At 52.7% G+C, this 18,258-nt stretch overlaps 2 protein-coding genes across 2 annotated transcripts in view; one reads left to right on the top strand and one right to left on the bottom strand.

The window, feature by feature from the left end:
- The window catches only part of gtf2h4 (general transcription factor IIH, polypeptide 4), a 109,875-nt gene extending 109,672 nt beyond the window's left edge, over positions 1-203 (bottom strand). Inside the window, exon 1 of the mRNA XM_038815322.1 lies at positions 178-203. Coding sequence (XP_038671250.1) covers positions 178-203 — 26 coding nt within the window. The remainder of the gene's footprint in view (positions 1-177) is intronic.
- A 556-nt stretch (positions 204-759) lies between these two features.
- The window catches only part of sh3bp5lb (SH3-binding domain protein 5-like, b), a gene marked incomplete at its 5' end in the record, with an annotated part of 35,445 nt that continues 17,946 nt past the window's right edge, over positions 760-18,258 (top strand). The window contains one exon of the mRNA XM_038816579.1: positions 760-942. Within this exon, the coding sequence (XP_038672507.1) occupies positions 760-942 (183 nt within the window). The remainder of the gene's footprint in view (positions 943-18,258) is intronic.

Consider the following 18,258-nt stretch of genomic DNA (forward strand, 5'->3'; position numbering starts at 1 on the left):
CCAAGGATTGGGCGAGTTGTTCTTGCAGAGAGTCGAAACGGACACGAAAGCCCTCTTGCCACCCCCCTCCCCTCCAGTTTAGGATTGGCATCTGTGATTAACTGTATCCCTGTGGGTTTTGTTATACCCCACATGCGAATTATTCGGCCAAAATACATCCATCCTTGTGATGCCTACCGCCTTTCGAAAGCCAAAAGGTTCATTAGTCAACTGAATGATGTTCGACTGTCATCCAATCAAGCCTTTCTTTAACCACATTTTAAATACTTTAAAAAATATCTGGTACAGCTAAATTGCACCTTAATTGGGGAAAAAAATTGGGTACTCTAAATTAAAAAAAAAAATCCGGTGCAGAGAAATGTCCAGAGGAAATTATAAAATAGTCTTTTTTCGACGTCCCGATGATTTTTCTCCAGAGTTGCATCCAGTGTTGGGGGTGGGGTGATGGTTGTTCAAGTCCTGCAGTCTCCAGGGCTAATCCTGGAGGGTGAACGGCAGACTCTCGTACGGCAAGATGACGGCGCCAAGCAGCTGGAGAGCGGGGGAGAGGAAGCCGTATGGCAAGATGGCGGAGCTGCCGCCTCCTCCTTGCTACGGCGCGGGGTGGGTGGGGGGGGGTTGGGACGCCGTACGGGTGACGCACTACGGCGAGCGGGAGGCTGGCAGGCCGGGTGTCGGGAGCGGCCTGCGTTAACTATTCACCCCTGGAGAGAGAGGAGAGAGAGAAGCCGCGGCCTTGGCGCTTGTATGGCGGAATGACAGAGCTCAGGTCTCAAAGGGAGTCCGGGCGGCAGCGGAGAGCTGGGGGCCGGTGTGGCCACCGCTGAGGAGCGGGGGCCGGTGTGGAGCAGCAGCAGCAGCAGCAGCAGCAGGAAGAGAGGAGGCGGCCCGGCAGAGGCAGCTGCAGAGGGAGGAGGAAGAGGAGCTGGATCCCGCATCCAGGTGAGGCCAGGTGGATGGGCATCTGTATGTAGAGATGCAGCAAGAATCAGGGACCACTCTGCATAAAAATATACATGTATAACATATGTGTGCATACATATATATTGTGTGTGAGTGTGTATATATTGCATATACAAACATTTGCTGACCTACGGTGGCATTGCTCATGGATACTCAGAGACCATAAGAGCAGAAGTGGGCCGTTTGGCCCATCGAGTCTGCTCCGCCATTCAATGAGATTGCCACTGACCTGATGTGATGATCTTAGACTTTCCCGTCTCGTTCCCCAAATCCCCGCTCCATTTTGCTGGTTACGAGTCTGCCCATCTCGGCTTCGAATGGCCCAGCCTCCGCGTTAATGAGTTCCCCTGGCTCGCCACCCCTCTGATGGAAGAACGTCCTCCTCGCCCATGTCTGAAGTACCCCCAAATCCCACTGTGCTGCAGCTTCCTGCGGTCTTTCTCCCATTCAAATATTAGTCAGCTCCTTTATTTTTTTTTAAATTTAGAGTACTTTTTTTCCAATTAAGGGTTAATATAATAATCTAAACTTTCTTATTGTCACAAGTAGGCTTACAGTAACACTTGCAGTGAAGTTACTGTGAAAAGCCCCTAGATGCCACATTCCAGCGCCTGTTCAGGTACACCGAGGGAGAATTCAGAATGTCCAATTCACCTAACAGCATGTCTTTCGGGACTTGTGGGAGGAAACCAGAGCCCCCGGAGGAAATCCACGCTGACACAAGGAGAACGTGCACACGCCGCACAGACAGTGACCCAAGTCGGGAATTGAACCTGGGACCCTGGTGCTGTGAGCAATAGTGCTAACTATTGTGCGACCATGTGTGGCCAATTCACCTACCCTGCACATCTTTTTGGATTGTGGGGGTGAGACCCACCAAGACGGGGAGAATGTGCAAACTCCACATGGACAGTGATCCAGGGCCGGGATCGAATTCGGGTCCTCAGCACCATGTGGCAGTAGTGCTAACCACAGCGCCATCGTGCAGCCCCTGCCTTTATTCTTACCAAAGTGCATAACTTCATATTATCCTACATTCTATTCCATCTGCCAAGTTTTTATCCACTCACCTAACCTGTCTGTATCACTCTGTCGATCCTCTGTCATCTTCATCACTTGTCTTCCCATCTATTTTTGTATCATCTGCAAACTTGGCAATAGCATATTTACTTCTGTTGTCCAAGTCATTAATATTGTACATTATGAATAATTATGGCCCCAGCTCCATGAATTACAGGTTACCGTCCTGATAATGTCCCACTTATCCCAACTCTCTGTCTTCTATTAGTTATGATGTGGCGATGCCGGCATTGGACTGGGGTGAGCACAGTAAGAAGTCTTACAACACCAGGTTAAAGTCCAACAGGTTTGTTTGAATCACTAGCTTTCGGAGCACTGCTCCTTCCTCCGATGAATGAAGAGGTAGGTTCCAGAAACTATATAAATGTTTCTGGAACGTACCTCTTCATTTACCTGAGGAAGGAGCAGTGCTCCGAAAGCTAGTGATTTGAAACAAACCTGTTGGACTTTAACCTGGTGATGTAAGACTTCTTACTGTTCTATTAGTTAGCCAATCCTCAATCCATGCTAATATACTATCCCCAACACCATAGGCTCTTATCTTATTAAGTAACCTTTTGTGCGGTACCTTAGCTAAAGCTTTTTGGAAATCCAAGTATATTACATCTACTGGTTTCCCTTTATCTGTATCCTGCACGTCACCATTTCAAAGAATTTGAATAAATTTGTCATAGTCATGACCCCCCCCTTAATGAAGCTATGCTAACTCTGCTTGATTATATTATGTATTTCTAAATGCTTTGCTATTTAATTCTTTATAATGGCCTCTTAAAAGTTTCCCAATGACAGATGTCAAACTAACTGGCCTATAGTTACCTGTTTTTGTCTCCCTAGTTTTTTGAATAAGGGTGATACAATGACAGTTTTCCAATCCTCTGGACTTTTACCAGAATTTAAGGGTTCTTGGATGATTACTACCAGTGTAACCACTACCTCTGTAGCTACTTCCTTTCATATCCTGGGATGCAACCCATCAGGTCCAGGGGACTTATCGACCTTTAGCCCCATTAGTGTCCCTAGTACATTTTCCCGAGTGATTGTTATTGTATTTATTTCCCCTCTTTCACCCTTTGCCCCTTGATTATTTAGTATTTTTTGGAATGTTATTCCTGTCTCCCACCATGAAGAATGACACAAAGTATTAGTTTAACTCATCTGCCATTTCCTGGTTCCCCCTTATTGTTTCCCAGTCTCGTTCTCTAAGGGACCTATATTCACTTTGGCCTCTCTTCCTTTTTATATATTTAAAGAAACTTCTTGTCAGTTTGAATGTTACTTACTAGTTTACCCTCATAGTTTATCTTCTCCCTTTTTTTTGGTCATCTTTTGTTGTTTTTAAAAAAAAAACCTTCCCAATCCCTTACAATGCGGCAAAGACTAATAGTATGTTTTGGGCGGAATTCTCCGCTCCCCATGCCGGGTGGGAAAATCGCGGGAGGGCCCCCTGACTAATTTTACGACCTCCTGGCGCCCCCCGCGATTCACCCACCCCCCCGCTCGGAAGACTTGCCGCTCGCCATTTTTCACGGCGACCGGCCATTCTCCGGCCCGGATGGCCCGAGCGGCCTGACGTTCGTGACCGTTTCACGACGGCGACAACCACACCTGGTCACTGCCGTCATGAAATCGCCGTGAGATGCCTGTTTTGGGGCTTGTAGGGGGCCTGGTGGGGAATGAGTGCCACGACAGTGCTCGGGAGGGGACAGGCTGGCATCTCAAAGGGACGCACTCTTTCCCCTCCGCCGCCCCGCAAGATCAAGCCGCCACGTCTTGCGGGGCGGCTGAGGGGAAGACGGCCACCGCGCATGCGCGGGTTTGAGCTGTCAGCCATCGTGACGTCAGCCGCGCATGCGCGGGTTGGAGCCGGCCAACCTGCGCATGCACTGCTGACGATTCCCGGTTTGGTCACTGTCTGTGTGGAGTCTGCACGTCCTCCCCGTGTGTGCGTGGGTTTCCTCCGGGTGCTCCGGTTCTCCTCCCACAGTCCAAAGATGTGCGGGTTAGGTGGATTGGCCATGCTAAATTGCCCGTAGTGTCCTAAAAAGTAAGGTTAAGGGGGGGTTGTTGGGTTACGGGTATAGGGTGGATACGTGGGTTTGAGTAGGGTGATCATTGCTCGGCACAACATCGAGGACCGAAGGGCCTGTTCTGTGCTGTACTGTTCTATGTTCTATGACGTCACATAGGCGGCGCTGTCACGTCATTATCGGCGCGCCGCCTTGACGCAAGCGTCAAGGCCCGGCAGCCGAGAATAATGGAGCGCCGCTCCTAGCCCCCCGGGTGGGGGTGAATTCGATGAGAGGAGCGGCCTCCGAGGCCGTCGTGAAACTCGGCCGAGTTCACGACGGCCTTCACGAATTTTCCCAGGAGCGGAGAATCGCGCCCTTTATCTTTCAGTTTGCTACTATCAATGACTTCATTGGTCAACCAAGATTTATTCCCTTCCTGGAATCCTTTTTCCTCACTGAGATATATCTTTGTTGTGAGTCACAAACTATTTTCATAAAGGTCTGCTGATCAACTAACTTTTCTGCTAAATTCCTTTCCCAGTCAGCTCCAGCCAACTCTTCCCTCATTCCTTTGTAATGACCCTTATTTAAGTTTAGCGCAGTTGTTTCTGACCCAAGTTTCTCACGCTCAAACTGAATGTTAAATTCTATCATGTTATGGTTGCTGTTTCCTGGGGGATTTTTTTAACTCTGAAATTGTTTATTAAACCTGCCTCCATTACACTTTTCTAGATCCGAAATAACCTGATGATCCCTGTTTGGATCGACAACATAGGAAACTGTCCCAAATACACTTTAAATTCTTCCTCATGGCTACCTCTGCCAATTTGATTTTTTCCCCCAATTCACATGAAGATTAAAGTCACCCATGATTAATGAAACGCCTTTTTTACATGCCCTTAATATCTCCTGATTTACTCTCTGTCCTACAGTATAGACCACTGCCACCTGTGTTGTCTTCTCTTGTTATTTTTCTACCTCCAGCCATATGAATTTTACATCATCCGATCTAAGATCATTTCTTGCTATCGTACTTATTCCATTTCGTACCAACAAAGCTACACTACCACTTTCCATCCTGCCAGTTCTTACGAAAAGCACCATAGCTCTGAATATTTAGTTCCCAGCTTTCACCTGCTTTTATCAGTGATAGGCAGCATGGTTTTGTGCATGTCTTACAAACCTAATAGAATTCTTTGAGGAAGTGACAAAGTTAATTGATGAGGGAAGGGCTGTAGATGTTATATACATGGACTTTAGTAAGGCGTTTGATAATGTTTCCCATGGCAGGTTGATGGAAAAAGTGAAGTCGTATGGGGTTCAGGGTGTACTAGCTAGATGGATAAAGAACTGGCTGGGCAACAGGAGACAGAGAGTAGTGGTGGAAGGGAGTGTCTCAAAATGGAGAAGGGTGACTAGTGGTGTTCCACAGGGATCCGTGCTCGGACCACTGCTGGTTGTGATCTACATAAATGACCTGGAGGAAGGTATAGGTGGTCTGATTAGCAAGTTTGCAGATGATACAAAGATTGGTGGAGTTGCAGATAGCGAGGAGGACTGTCAGAGAATACAGCAAAATATAGATAGATTGGAGAGTTGGGCAGAGAAATGGCAGATGGAGTTCAATCCAGGCAAATGCGAGGTGATGCATTTTGGAATATCAAATTCAAGAGCGGACTATATGGTCAATGGAAGGGTCTTGGGCAAAATTGATGTACAGAGAGATCTGGGAGTTCAGGTCCATTGTACCCTGAAGGTGGCAATGCAGGTCGATAGAGTGGTCAAGAAGGCATACAGCATGCTTGCCTTCATCGGACAGGGTATTGAATACAAGAGTCGGCAGGTCATGTTACAGTTGTATAGGACTTTGGTTCGACCACATTTGGAATACTGCGTGCAGTTCTGGTCGCCACATTACCAGAAGGATGTGGATGCTTTGGAGAGGGTGCAGAGGAGGTTCACCAGGATGTTGCCTGGTATGGAGGGTGCTAGCTATGAAGAAAGGTTGAGTAGATTAGGATTGTTTTCGTTGGAAAGACGGAGGTTGAGGGGGACCTGATTGAGGTCTACAAAATGAGAGGTATGGACAGGGTGGATAGCAACAAGCTTTTTCCAAGAGTGGGGGTGTCAGTTACAAGGGGTCCTATATCCCCCCCCCCCCAACTGCCTAGTTAGGCAGTTTACAAGAAGACTTGCCCGTAGTGTCCTAATAAGTATAAGGTTAAGGGGGGGGTTGTTGGGTTACGGGTATAGGGTGGATACGTGGGTTTGAGTAGGGTGATCATGGCTCGGCACAACATTGAGGGCCGAAGGACCTGTTCTGTGCTGTACTGTTCTATGTTCTATGTAATCAATTCCTTGGCTCATCTTTACTGAAATTAAAACTGTTCTCAGTCCTCCAGTGTATTACCTTTTCTTGCCAATTTGCATGCCTCTTTGAATCTCATACTATCTCTAATTTCCCTTGTCAGCCATGGTTTGGCCACAGTTCCCCTTTTTACTTTGCGGCAAATAGGAATAAACAACTTTTGGAGTTCACCTATTTGTCCCTTGAATGCCTACCACTGTCCTTCCTTTCAGTAATGGGTTCCCAATATATGTGCCACCTTCCCAGCTGGGAGCGGCGTAACACTTGCTTCCTTCTAATAATAATCTTTATTGTCACGAGTAGGCTGACATTAACACTGCAGTGAAGTTACTGTGAAAAGCCCCTAGTCGCCACATTCCGGTGCCTGTTCGGGTACACTGAGGGAGAATTCAGAATGTCCAAATTAGCTAACGGCACGTCTTTCGGGACTTGCTTCAGGTCAATCACACGAGTAAGTTATCTGTTGTCAGCTCCGTTCTTTCAGCAGTTTCAATGTCAATCCCTTCTAACCAACAGGGTAATGCCCCCCCTTCCCCTTCTCCCCCCCCTCCTTCCTCCTCCCCCGGTGCTTGCAATGTGTTGATATTTTCCTCTTGGTAACAGGAGTCTTGTGCTGTGGTCTGATCCCCATCTGGAAAAGGGTAAACTCTTGATTGTTAAAGGTGACCAGGCAGTGACCCACGAGAGGAGTTTATAGATTGGAGAGTGGCCGTAACATTGTGAGTCAGAGAAAAAAACCTGAGTTTTTAATACGGATGTGCTTTTAGTGCTCGGAGTTGTGACAGTTGAATAAACTCGGTTTGTTCTCACTGGAACGAAGGAGGTTGAGGGGCGACCTGATAGAGGTCTACAAAATTATGAGGGGCATAGACAGAGTGGCTAGTCAGAGACTTTTCCCCAGGGTAGTGGGGTCAATTACTCAGGGGGCATAGGTTTGAGGTGCGAGGGGTTAGGTTTAGAGATGCACGAGGCAAGTTGTTTTACACAGAGGGTAGTGGGTGTCTCGAATTTGCTGCCGGAGGAGGTGGTGGAAGCAGGGACAATAGTGACGTTTAAGGGCTTCTTGAGAAATACATGAATAGGATGGGAATAGAGGGATATGGACCCCGGAAGTGTAGAAGATTTTAGTTTAGACGGGCAGCATGGTCGGCGCAGGCTTGGAGGGCCGAAGGGCCTGTTCCTGTGCTGTACTTTTCAATGTTTGATTTTCTTGTTCAGTCTTGAATATATGCCTGTGTGAGAGAGGCAGGCAGAGCACATGGTGACTGTGAAAAGAGCCAGAGGGGAGATGAGCTCTTTCTGACCTGATCTACTTTAGCTCAAAGGCCGGTGGAAGCCAATTTACTGGCACCTGAGAATTGGCCAAAGAATTTGGAAGGGGAGAAGGTTGGCAGGGCTCTGGGAAAGAGCAGGAGGGTGGAACATAGAACATAGAACAGTACAACACAGAACAGGCCCTTCGGCCCTCAATGTTGTGCCGAGCCATGATCACCCTACTCAAACCCACGTATCCACCCTATACCCGTAACCCAACAACCCCCCCCTTAACCTTACTTTTATTAGGACACTACGGGCAATTTAGCATGGCCAATCCACCTAACCCGCACATCTTTGGACTGTTTGAACTGTTTTGAACGTGTTTGGGTAACTCCGTCAAAGAGCCAGCAACAGGCTCAATGGCCAGAATGGCCTCCTTCCGGGTTGTAACACGCTCAGGTGTACACCGCTTGCAGGGATGTCAGGAGTGTGGGTTTCTGTCTTGCCCATGGTAGCTTAGACGTAGCTGTAACACAGCTGGAGAATCTTAACTCACAGCTGGAGAATCTTAACTCACAGCCGAGCCAATTGGTATAAATGTTGCGCAAATCTCTGATGTTGAAACATCGCTCCCTGATACTGGGGGAAAAAAAGCCTTTAATGAGGTTGGGATGTCCCAGAACGCTTGCCAGCCCTCGGGAGTATATTTGATATATAGTCACTTGAGTCGACACCGAGAGGTGTTCTGTTATAGAAAATCGGGGGTTGGGCCCTTCGAGCCTGCTCTGCTAATCATGCGATGGTGGCTGGTCCTCTATCTTAACGCTCCCTCCCCATAACCCTTGTCACCTTTAGTGTTTAGAAATCTATCAATTCCTTTCTTGAATACATTGGGACTTGGCCTCCTGTGCGTGCGAGAGAGAGAGAGAGACTGTACGGATAGTGTCCAACACCGCCATACTTCGCCGACAGTCATGCTGCTTGCCGGGGGCTTCTGGGGGAGGGGGGAGGAGGGGTGGGGGGTGGCCAGGTGGGCTTCTGGGGAGGTGGGGGGGGGGGGGGGTTGGCCACGAGGTGTGCTGTGGGGTCAGCCATGCAGCTGCGCATGTCGCTGACAGCCCGCTTTAAACCTGTTACTCTTGATCATATAGGTGACCCCTCCCACCGGGGCACGCCCTGGGTGCACTGTGGCCCCAGCAGGCCCATCAGCTGTCTGAGCTCTCCAGTGCTATCTTTCTGGCCCCGATCAGTGTTGGGGGGGGGGTATTGTTTGAGCGCGGCTGCAGTACGTCAGCCCTGTGAGTGTCCATCACGGACCCGCCGATTCCCGCACCGTTTTTCATGGGATTCGTTGGTATTCCACGCGACGCCGTTGCTAGCCCCTCACCGATAGCGGAATGGTGCCGATTTTCCTGTCGCAGAAAGCCCACCGATTCTCCGTCGGCGTCAACACTTAATTTCAGAAAGGACATTCCAGCCCGATGTTTCTGACGGGGTTAAAGATGATAAACGAAAACAAGTAGTTGTTAACATAGCAAAACATTACCGCGCCTCACGCTGAAGGGGCGCAATCCTCCCGAGTGAAGAATTTGTTCCTCATCGCAGTCCTAATTGACTGACCCTTTGTTACTCTGCCACTGAAGAATTGACAGAGGAGGACATATTTTCATCCCTGTTCTGAATAATATAACTCAATAACTAATGGAGCCGTTTTCTTTGCTGAAGCTTAGAATCCAGATCCTGGAATTCTTGGAATCCCTACAGTGCAGCAGGAGGCCATTTGGCCCATCGAGTTTGCACCAACCCTCCGAAAGAGCACTCGACATAGGCACAGGCCCCTGCCCCTCCCCTGACCTATCCCATAACAATCTGTGGTAATTTAAAATGGCTGACCCCCCCTAACCTGCACATCATGTTTGCACTGTGGGAGGAAACCCACGCAGAAGCTGGGAGAACGTGCAAACTCCACGTAGACAGTCATCCAAGGCTGGAACCGAATCTGGGTCCCTGGCTCTGTGAGGCATCGGGGCTGGGCGCTGTGCCACCCTAGCGCATTAACGTCGGGAGATGGGGAGAGTTTACTTATTAAAGAATGCCGTGGGTTGTTTTATTTAGAATGTTGTTGTCTCGGCTGCTCTGGTAGAATTTGCCACAGCTGTCAAAACGCGAGCAGAGTTTTCAGAGCAGGCTGTTGGATGTGGATGGGCCTGAAGCGAGATGGGAGCTTTGCTCCACAGAGCGCTCCATTCATTTGTTTGAAACTTGTCACCATTAGTCCTAGATTCTCCAGCCGGGGAACGCATCTACCAAAATCAAAGAGCTTCGACGCCAGTAACCAGAAGCAATCTAAAACTCTGTTAGGCAGAGAGCGAGAGAGAGCGAAGCAGAATAAATGACATATTATCCACTTACACCGAATGTCAGTGCCTTATGTATAGAGGAGCACACATCAATATACAGGTGCCTGTAAAACCTCACCTGAGGGGATAAAGGCTTGTCACACTGCTGTCCTTGGCATGTCTCGGGAATTGAATTTTCTCAAATGCAGCCGAATGCTTTTAATTCAGTCCCTTTCAGTCCAATGATAGTTCCATTTTTCAGCACCAAATTACCACCGTGCCACTTCTTCCACTGCACAGCTTAAATTAGTGATAATTCCATGGACTGCAAATGAGCAAATATTTCACTGTGAGGCAAGTATGTCAAATGCAGCAATTTGAGTCAAACTTGTTCCTCAGTGCATGTATTCAACGGCTTTCTTTATTCTGTAGGCCCACAATCAGCGCTCTGGGCTTAGCCATGTAAAAATACAGATAGCACAAAGCAATTTGTGCACATGGAATTAAACCTGCCATTAAATTAATCATTTGATGAGTAGGAGCCCCGCGAAGCTTGACTGCTCTCTCTCTTTCTCTCTCTCCATTTCTCTCTCTCCCCGTTTCTCTCTCTCTCTCTCTCTCTTTCTCAATCTCCACCTCGCCCCCTTTCATCTTTCTTCTCTCCCTCCCACATTACTCTCAAACACCCTCTATCCCCCTCTCACGCCCCCCTCCCCTCTCTCCCGCCCTATCTCTCCCCCCCTCCCCCCCCCCCCCCCCCCCCCCCTCCCCTCCCCTTTCTCCCGCCCCCCTCCCCTGTCTCCCGCCCCCTCCCCTGTCTCCCCCCCCCTCCCCTGTCTCCCGCCCCCTCCCCTGTCTCCCGCCCCCTCCCCTGTCTCCCGCCCCCCTCCCCTGTCTCCCGCCCCCTCCCCTGTCTCCCGCCCCCCCCCCCCCTGTCTCCCGCCCCCCCTCCCCTGTCTCCCGCCCCCCCTCCCCTGTCTCCCGCCCCCCCTCCCCTGTCTCCCGCCCCCCCCCCTGTCTCCCGCCCCCCCTCCCCTGTCTCCCCCCCCCCCCTCCCCCCCTCCCCTGTCTCCCGCCCCTCCCCTGTCTCCCCGCCCCCCTCCCCTGTCTCCCGCCCCCCCCCCCCTGTCTCCCGCCCCCCCCCCCCTGTCTCCCGCCCCCCCTCCCCTGTCTCCCGCCCCCCCCCCCTGTCTCCCGCCCCCCCTCCCCTGTCTCCCGCCCCCCCTCCCCTGTCTCCCGCCCCCCCTCCCCTTCTCCCGCCCCCCCCTCCCGTCTCCCCCCCCTCCCCGTCTCCAGCCCCCTCCCCTGTCTCCACCCCCCCTCCCCTGTCTCCACCCCCCTCCCCTGTCTCCCGCCCCCCCTCCCCTGTCTCCCCCCCCTCCCCTGTCTCCAGCCCCCCTCCCCTGTCTCCCGCCCCCCTCCCCTGTCTCCCCCCCCCTCCCCTGTCTCGCCCCCTCTCCCCTCTCCAGCCCCCCCCCCTGTCTCCAGCCCCCCTTCCCCTGTCTCCAGCCCCCCCTCCCCTGTCTCCAGCCCCCCTCCCCTGTCTCCCGCCCCCCCTCCCCTGTCTCCCGCCCCCCTCCCCTGTCCCATCCCCCCCTCCCCTGTCTCCAGCCCCCCCTCCCCTGTCTCCAGCCCCCCCTCCCCTGTCTCGCCCCCCCTCCCCTGTCTCCCCCCCCCTCCCCTGTCTCCAGCCCCCCCTCCCCTGTCTCCCGCCCCCCCTCCCCTGTCTCCAGCCCCCCCTCCCCTGTCTCCCCCCCCCTCCCCTGTCTCCCCGCCCCCCCGTCTCCCCGCCCCCCCTCCCCTGTCTCCCCGCCCCCCCTCCCCTGTCTCCAGCCCCCCCTCCCCTGTCTCCAGCCCCCCCTCCCCTGTCTCCCCCCCCCCCCCCTGTCTCCCGCCCCCCCTCCCCTGTCTCCCGCCCCCCTCCCCTGTCTCCCCCCCCTCCCCTGTCTCCCCCCCCCTCCCCTGTCTCCGCCCCCCCTCCCCTGTCTCCCCCCCCTCTCCCCGTCTCCAGCCCCCCTCCCCCTCCTCCACCCCCCTCCCCTGTCTCCAGCCCCCTCCCCTGTCTCCAGCCCCCCCTCCCCTCTCTCCCCCCCCCCTCCCCTGTCTCCAGCCCCCCCTCCCCTGTCTCCAGCCCCCCTCCCCTGTCTCCAGCCCCCCCTCCCCTGTCTCCAGCCCCCCCTCCCCTGTCTCCAGCCCCCCCTCCCCTGTCTCCAGCCCCCCCTCCCCTGTCTCCAGCCCCCCCCCCCTGTCTCCAGCCCCCCCCCCCTGTCTCCAGCCCCCCCTCCCCTGTCTCCAGCCCCCCCTCCCCTGTCTCCAGCCCCCCCTCCCCTGTCTCCAGCCCCCCCCCCTGTCCTCCAGCCCCCCTTCCCCTGTCTCCAGCCCCCCCTCCCCTGTCTCCAGCCCCCCTCCCCTGTCTCCCGCCCCCCCTCCCCTGTCTCCCGCCCCCCCCCCCCCTCCCCTGTCTCCCGCCCCCCCTCCCCTGTCTCCCCCCCCCCCTCCCCTGTCTCCAGCCCCCCCCTCCCCTGTCTCCCGCCCCCCCCTCCCCTGTCTCCCGCCCCCCCTCCCCTGTCCCCGCCCCCCCCTCCCCTGTCTCCCGCCCCCCCTCCCTGTCTCCAGCCCCCCCTCCCCTGTCTCCAGCCCCCCCTCCCCTGTCTCCAGCCCCCCCCTCCTTTCTCCAGCCCCCTCTCCCCTGTCTCCAGCCCCCTCTCCCCTGTCTCCAGCCCCCCCTCCCCTGTCTCCAGCCCCCCCTCCCCTGTCTCCAGCCCCCCCTCCCCTGTCTCCTGAAAAAGTACACACAAGTATATGATGGAGTGGAGACAGGCAGTGATTGACACACAGGATGACCAGTGAACACACAGAACACAGCAGCCAATCACCAGACAGGACACGGCCACTATAAAGCCAAAAAACACCAGCTTTCCCGCTCTCTCGGGATCCAGCCACTGAGACAGTCAGAGTCCGTGAGCAACAACTACAACATACACCATGTGGTAGTAAGATAGTCTGGTCAGGTTAGCCTCAGGCCGCCAGTCAAGTCAGCATAGTGTCAACCCACAGTTAAAGTATGTACGATAGTTAAGAGTTCAATAAAATCGAGTTGCATTTCTTCAAGTGTTGGAAGCCTGTCTCTCTCACTGCTACAGTCAGCGCAGTCCTCGCAGACCCAGCTTACCCAACGCGTAAACCCGCAGCAATGTGGTCGATTCTCACATGCCTTCAGAGAGCAAGCCACTCAGCTCAAGGATAATTAGGAATGGTCGGCAACGGGCAGCACGGTGACCTAGTGGTTAGCACAACCGCCTCACGGCGCTGAGGTCCCAGGTTCGATCCCGGCTCTGGGTCACTGTCCGTGTGGAGTTTCCATATTCTCCCCGTGTCTGTGTGGGTCCCAACCCCAAAAAAAAATGTGCAGAGTAGGTGGTTGGCCACGCAAATGGCCCCTTAATTGGAAAAAATAATTGGGTAATATAAATCTAAAATAAAAAGGAATGGGCGGCAAAGTGACGTCCACACGCCTGGCAAGAATAAAGAAGTGGAGTAATACTCAGAGCTTCCTGCTGATCATCGGGTAGGATTGTCACTCACTGTGTGGGCAGAAAAGGGAAAGGTTTGAGATTTGACCTGGTTGAAGATTTTAGAAAGTTTTAGAAATCTTTGTTGAAGGTTTTAGTTTAGACGGGCAGCATGGTCGGCACAGGCTTGGAGGGCCGAAGGGCCTGTTCCTGTGCTGTACTTTTCTTTGTTCTTTGAGAGTTTTTCAATGATTTTATTTCGGGAACTGATGCCGGAGAGCGCGGTTTTACCCCAAAGCTGTCACCTGCTGGTAAAGCCAGTTGTTACGTTCGCTGCACTAAGGTTGCTCTGATTCTGTGGCCATCCCTTCAAAATGGTTGTCTCCTGGCCTGTACCCGAGCACTCTGGTTTGCTGTCTTTGACGTCTCCCTCCCACGTGCTGACGTCAGGGCTACATTCCTTCAGGGTGCATTTCAAACTGTTCAAACCTCTCTTTTCTTTCCCCTGGCCCTCTCTACATTTCATTGGCTGGGGTCCCAACAGCATAATCATCCTCCGAGTTAGTATGGTGAATAATGTAGCTGGCAGAATAGGACAACACAACAAGTGTGTGGCATATTGTAGTAACCCAGAACAGGAAACCACACCCAACAACTTGCATCTGTTTAGCGGCTCTGGCATACTGAAATGTCCCTTGGCGTGCTGCAGCCTTTCTCTTTGGATCAAGCAGGACTTCACACCAGGCCATGTGAGGCGATGGTAGGGCTGATGAATAAAAGCCTGGTCAGAGAGGTGGATTCTAAAAGGCGTGTGAATGGAGGAAATGGGGCGGGGAGAGGTTCAGGGAGGAATTACGGAGCTGAGGGTCTAGCCAGCTGACAACATGGCCACCAATGATGGAGTGTGGGAGGGTGGCACAGTGGTTAGCACTGTTGCCTCGCAGAGCCAGGGAGCTGGGCTCGTATCCAGCCCTGGGTGACTGTGCGGAGTTTGCACGCTGACCCCGTGCTTGCGTGGGTTTCCTCCCACAGTCCAAAGATGTGCAGGTTGGGTGGATTGGCCGTGCTACCAATCGCCCCTTAGTGTGCAAAATTATGCGGGTTAGGTGGGGTTACGAGGTTGTGGGAGAGTGGGCCCAGGTGGGGTGCTCTTTCAGCGGGTCAGTACAGACTCAATGGGCCGAATGCCGCCCTCCTGCACTGTAGGAACTCTGTGTTCAAGAGGCCAGGACTGGAGAAGTGCCGATGAATCGATTGGGGGGGGGGGGTTGCGAGCATTGGGGGTGCAGGAGACTGGGGTGTGGGGGAAAGGGGGGGGCGGGTGGGAATGGGGTGGCACAGCAAAGGGATTTGAAAACCAGGATCGGTTTTAAAACTATCGAGGAGATGCTCGCCAAGGAGTGAGCGTCAGCCAGCACAGGAGCTGGGTGAGTGGGACTCGGTGCAGGTTTAGTCACAGGATCCAGAGCTTTGGTTGACCTCCAGTTTGCCGCTCTCTGCTGTGTCCCACCGCCAGTTACCGGCGTGGCTGAATCTTCGTCTTGGGGGTCAGGTGTGACGCCAAGGTTTTGAGCAGCGTGGCTCAGCCTCAGAACGTTACCAGGGGGACGGATGGAGTTAGGGGCGAGGGCCTGGAGTTTGTGCTGGGGGTGGGGGTGGAGGGGGGGGGGGGGGGGGGTGAGCAAAGGTGCAATAGTTTCAATCTTCCCCATCATTCACTGGAGATTTCTGATCATCCACTACTGCTTGATACTGGAAAGACGACACGTCAGATAACATCATCCAGCTCACAATCGTACCGTTACATATAGAATCATAGTTCAACATGGTGCATCTGGAAGCACGTAGAATAATATTAACCTGGTCTGTGGTGACATGTAAGGCAATATGTGGGATATTAATCGGTATACGGTGATATATGCGGGAATATTGTACGATGCTGACTGTGGGGAGCACAGAAGCTGCTGAGTCCCATTAGTTGCAGTGTGCTCAGCACAGATTGGATAACCCGCTCGATGTGTCATTTACAGTAAGGCTCAGCGATCTAGCCGTCAGAAAGTATCAGCAGTCACCCAGCCCAGATTCTGCCCTCGCAGAGACAGCTCACAGGATTCGAAAATGAAATAAATGCTTTATCGCGTCAAGCACTGGATGGGCTGAATATGAGGCTGGCTGGGGAGGGGGGTTACTGTGCAGCAGTGCAGCCGAGAGAGGCACATTGACGTTGGCATAGCTACGGGTCAGTAAGGCAAGGTGCTTGATGGCCAAATTGGGGAGGGGGGGGCAAACAATCGCTGGGTTAATGCCCTCCGTTGGGTGCATGCTGCCCAGTGTCTGGCTGTGAATTGGGAGGGGGGGGCGGGTGAAGAGATGGTGAGAGGGTAAATCCCACTGCGAACCGGCTGCTCGGTGTCTGACTGAATGGGGGATGGTGGGCGGGGCGGGGGGGTGGGGGGGGGGGGAGGTTTGTGAGGGGGGGTTAACCCTCTTGATTTAGAATGGTACTGACTGGATGAGAAGGGGTGAACAGTTGTACGCCTCTTGGCCATCCTGCAGACACAGTCGAATAACTGCGTCATTGAACTAATTGCCCCCGAGTTGGGAGCTGGAGCCAACAGTAAAGGTATAAATAATGGAAAGCGAAGGGCTGCCGATTCATTAGGCTGTGTGGAGGCGGGTCCCCAGGGGGTTCCGGATGTTCTAAATGCGTTCCGGGGAGCCGTCGCCCCGTTGGATGTGACGGCTCCAGTGGGGGCTCACAGGAATTCGGGTTCACTGGAGTAGAGAGAGGAGAGGGTGACCGTGCAAATGTCTGCGGCGGAGTGGGGGGGAGCTGGAGGTGGGGAGAGGGGTGGGGGGGATGGTGGGCAGCAATATTGTGACCTGTCCTAAATCTGCCCGCCAGTGGACAGATCAGCACACAGTCTGGTAATAATGGCTTTTGATGTGAATGTCAGTATTCGTAAGGAGCCCATTTATCTCAATGTTTCATGATTTTTAACAAAAAAGTAGAAATGAGTTAGGCAGTTTGGTGAAAAGCCTCAAAGTGCTTTTGAGTCATTTAAGGGCAGCACGGTAGCACAAGTGGCTAGCACTGTGGCTTCACAGCACCAGGGTCCCAGTTTCGATTCCCGGCTTGGGTCACTGTCTGTGCGGAGTCTGCACGTTCTCCCCGTGTGTGCGTGGGTTTCCTCCGGGTGCTCCGGTTTCCGCCCACAGTCCAAAGACGTGTAGGTTAGGTGGATTGGCCATGATAAATTGCCCCTTAGTGACCAAAAAGGTTAGGAGGGGTTATTGAGTTATGGGGATAGGGTGGAAGTGAGGGCTTAAGTGGGTTGGTGCAGACTCGATGGGCCGAATGGCCTCCTTCTGCACTGTATGTTGTATGTTCTAAGTGACCTCACTTGTAATGTGGGAAACGCGGCAGTATCTTGAATATATTGATGATTATTGGTCAGGATATAGGGAGAATGCACCCCTTGCCAGGAAATGGAGCATTCCGCTTGATTGGTGCCCCCCCCCCCCCCCCCCTTCGCCACTCGACAATCCATCCAGTACCATCCCCCCTTTAAAAAAAACTCCAGCACTGCTGGGGTGGGGTAGAGTAGAGTAAGGGCCAAGCACTGCAGGATGACAACCGCACCCTCCGAGCCATTTGACTTGGGATGCGAAGCACCCGTTCCTTTATCCGCACGGTCTGGAGTGCCCCAGCCCTCCTGCATCAGCTTGGAGCCTGCAGGAGTTAAAAGATTAATCTCGGGTTTAGTAGTTGGCGAAAGAGCCAGAGGCAACATCAAGGAATGTATTTTCATGCTGCAATGCAGAGCCTGAAAGGGTGGCGGGAGCTCATCCTCCCCTTTTGAAGCAGAATTGAACGAATACTCACAGGGGGAAAGGATTACAGTGCTGTGGAGAAAAGTGATGAACGTAGGCATTTAATATGTATTGTATTATGTATTCTACACTACACCCTTGTATGCTTCTCCCGATGCCGGTGTCTATGTAGTTACACTGTGTTGCCCTATTATGTACTTTTATTTCCTTTTCTTTTCATGTACTTAATGATCTGTTGAGCTCCTTGCAGAAACATACTTTTCACTGTACCTCGTTACACGTGATAATAAGCAAATCCAAATGTGTGTTTGGGGCAGTCAGGGTTAAACACCTGGGTTAGTGTGTGAGACTGCGACAGTGGTGTTTTTTTTAGCAATCCTGGTTTGCAAGACAGCTCGGCTTTCTGGAGCCAGGGGTGCAATTAAAGCATCATAAAAGTTTGGGTGGATGGACTTTTATTTATATTGAGGTTTTCCTGCGGAGTCGTTAATAAGAGACATTGTGTTCGGCTTAACATGATGATGCAGTTAATGGGAGGAGCCATGGGTTGAACAGCCAGGTGTAAAGGTTTTTTCAGAGTTTTAGATTTGGGCTGGAAGGTGAGCGGAGAAGGGTTCTGAAGAAATACAGCCAGAGATTCTGCATTATTTTTTTTTTCCAATTAAGGGGCAGTTTAGCGCGACCAATCCACCTACCCTGCACATCTTTTGGTTGTGGGGGTGAGACCCACGCAGGCACAGGAAGAATGAACAAACTCCACACGGACAGTGACCCGGGGCTGGGATCGAACTGAGGTCTTCAGCGCCGTGAGGCAGCAGTGCTAACCACTGTGTCACCGTGCCGCCCCTGATCCTGCATTTTTCTGACAGGGTGTCAGGTGTCTTTCTTTAAGCAGT

This window comes from Scyliorhinus canicula, chromosome 13, assembly GCF_902713615.1.
Source record: "Scyliorhinus canicula chromosome 13, sScyCan1.1, whole genome shotgun sequence".
Lineage (NCBI taxonomy): Eukaryota > Metazoa > Chordata > Chondrichthyes > Carcharhiniformes > Scyliorhinidae > Scyliorhinus > Scyliorhinus canicula.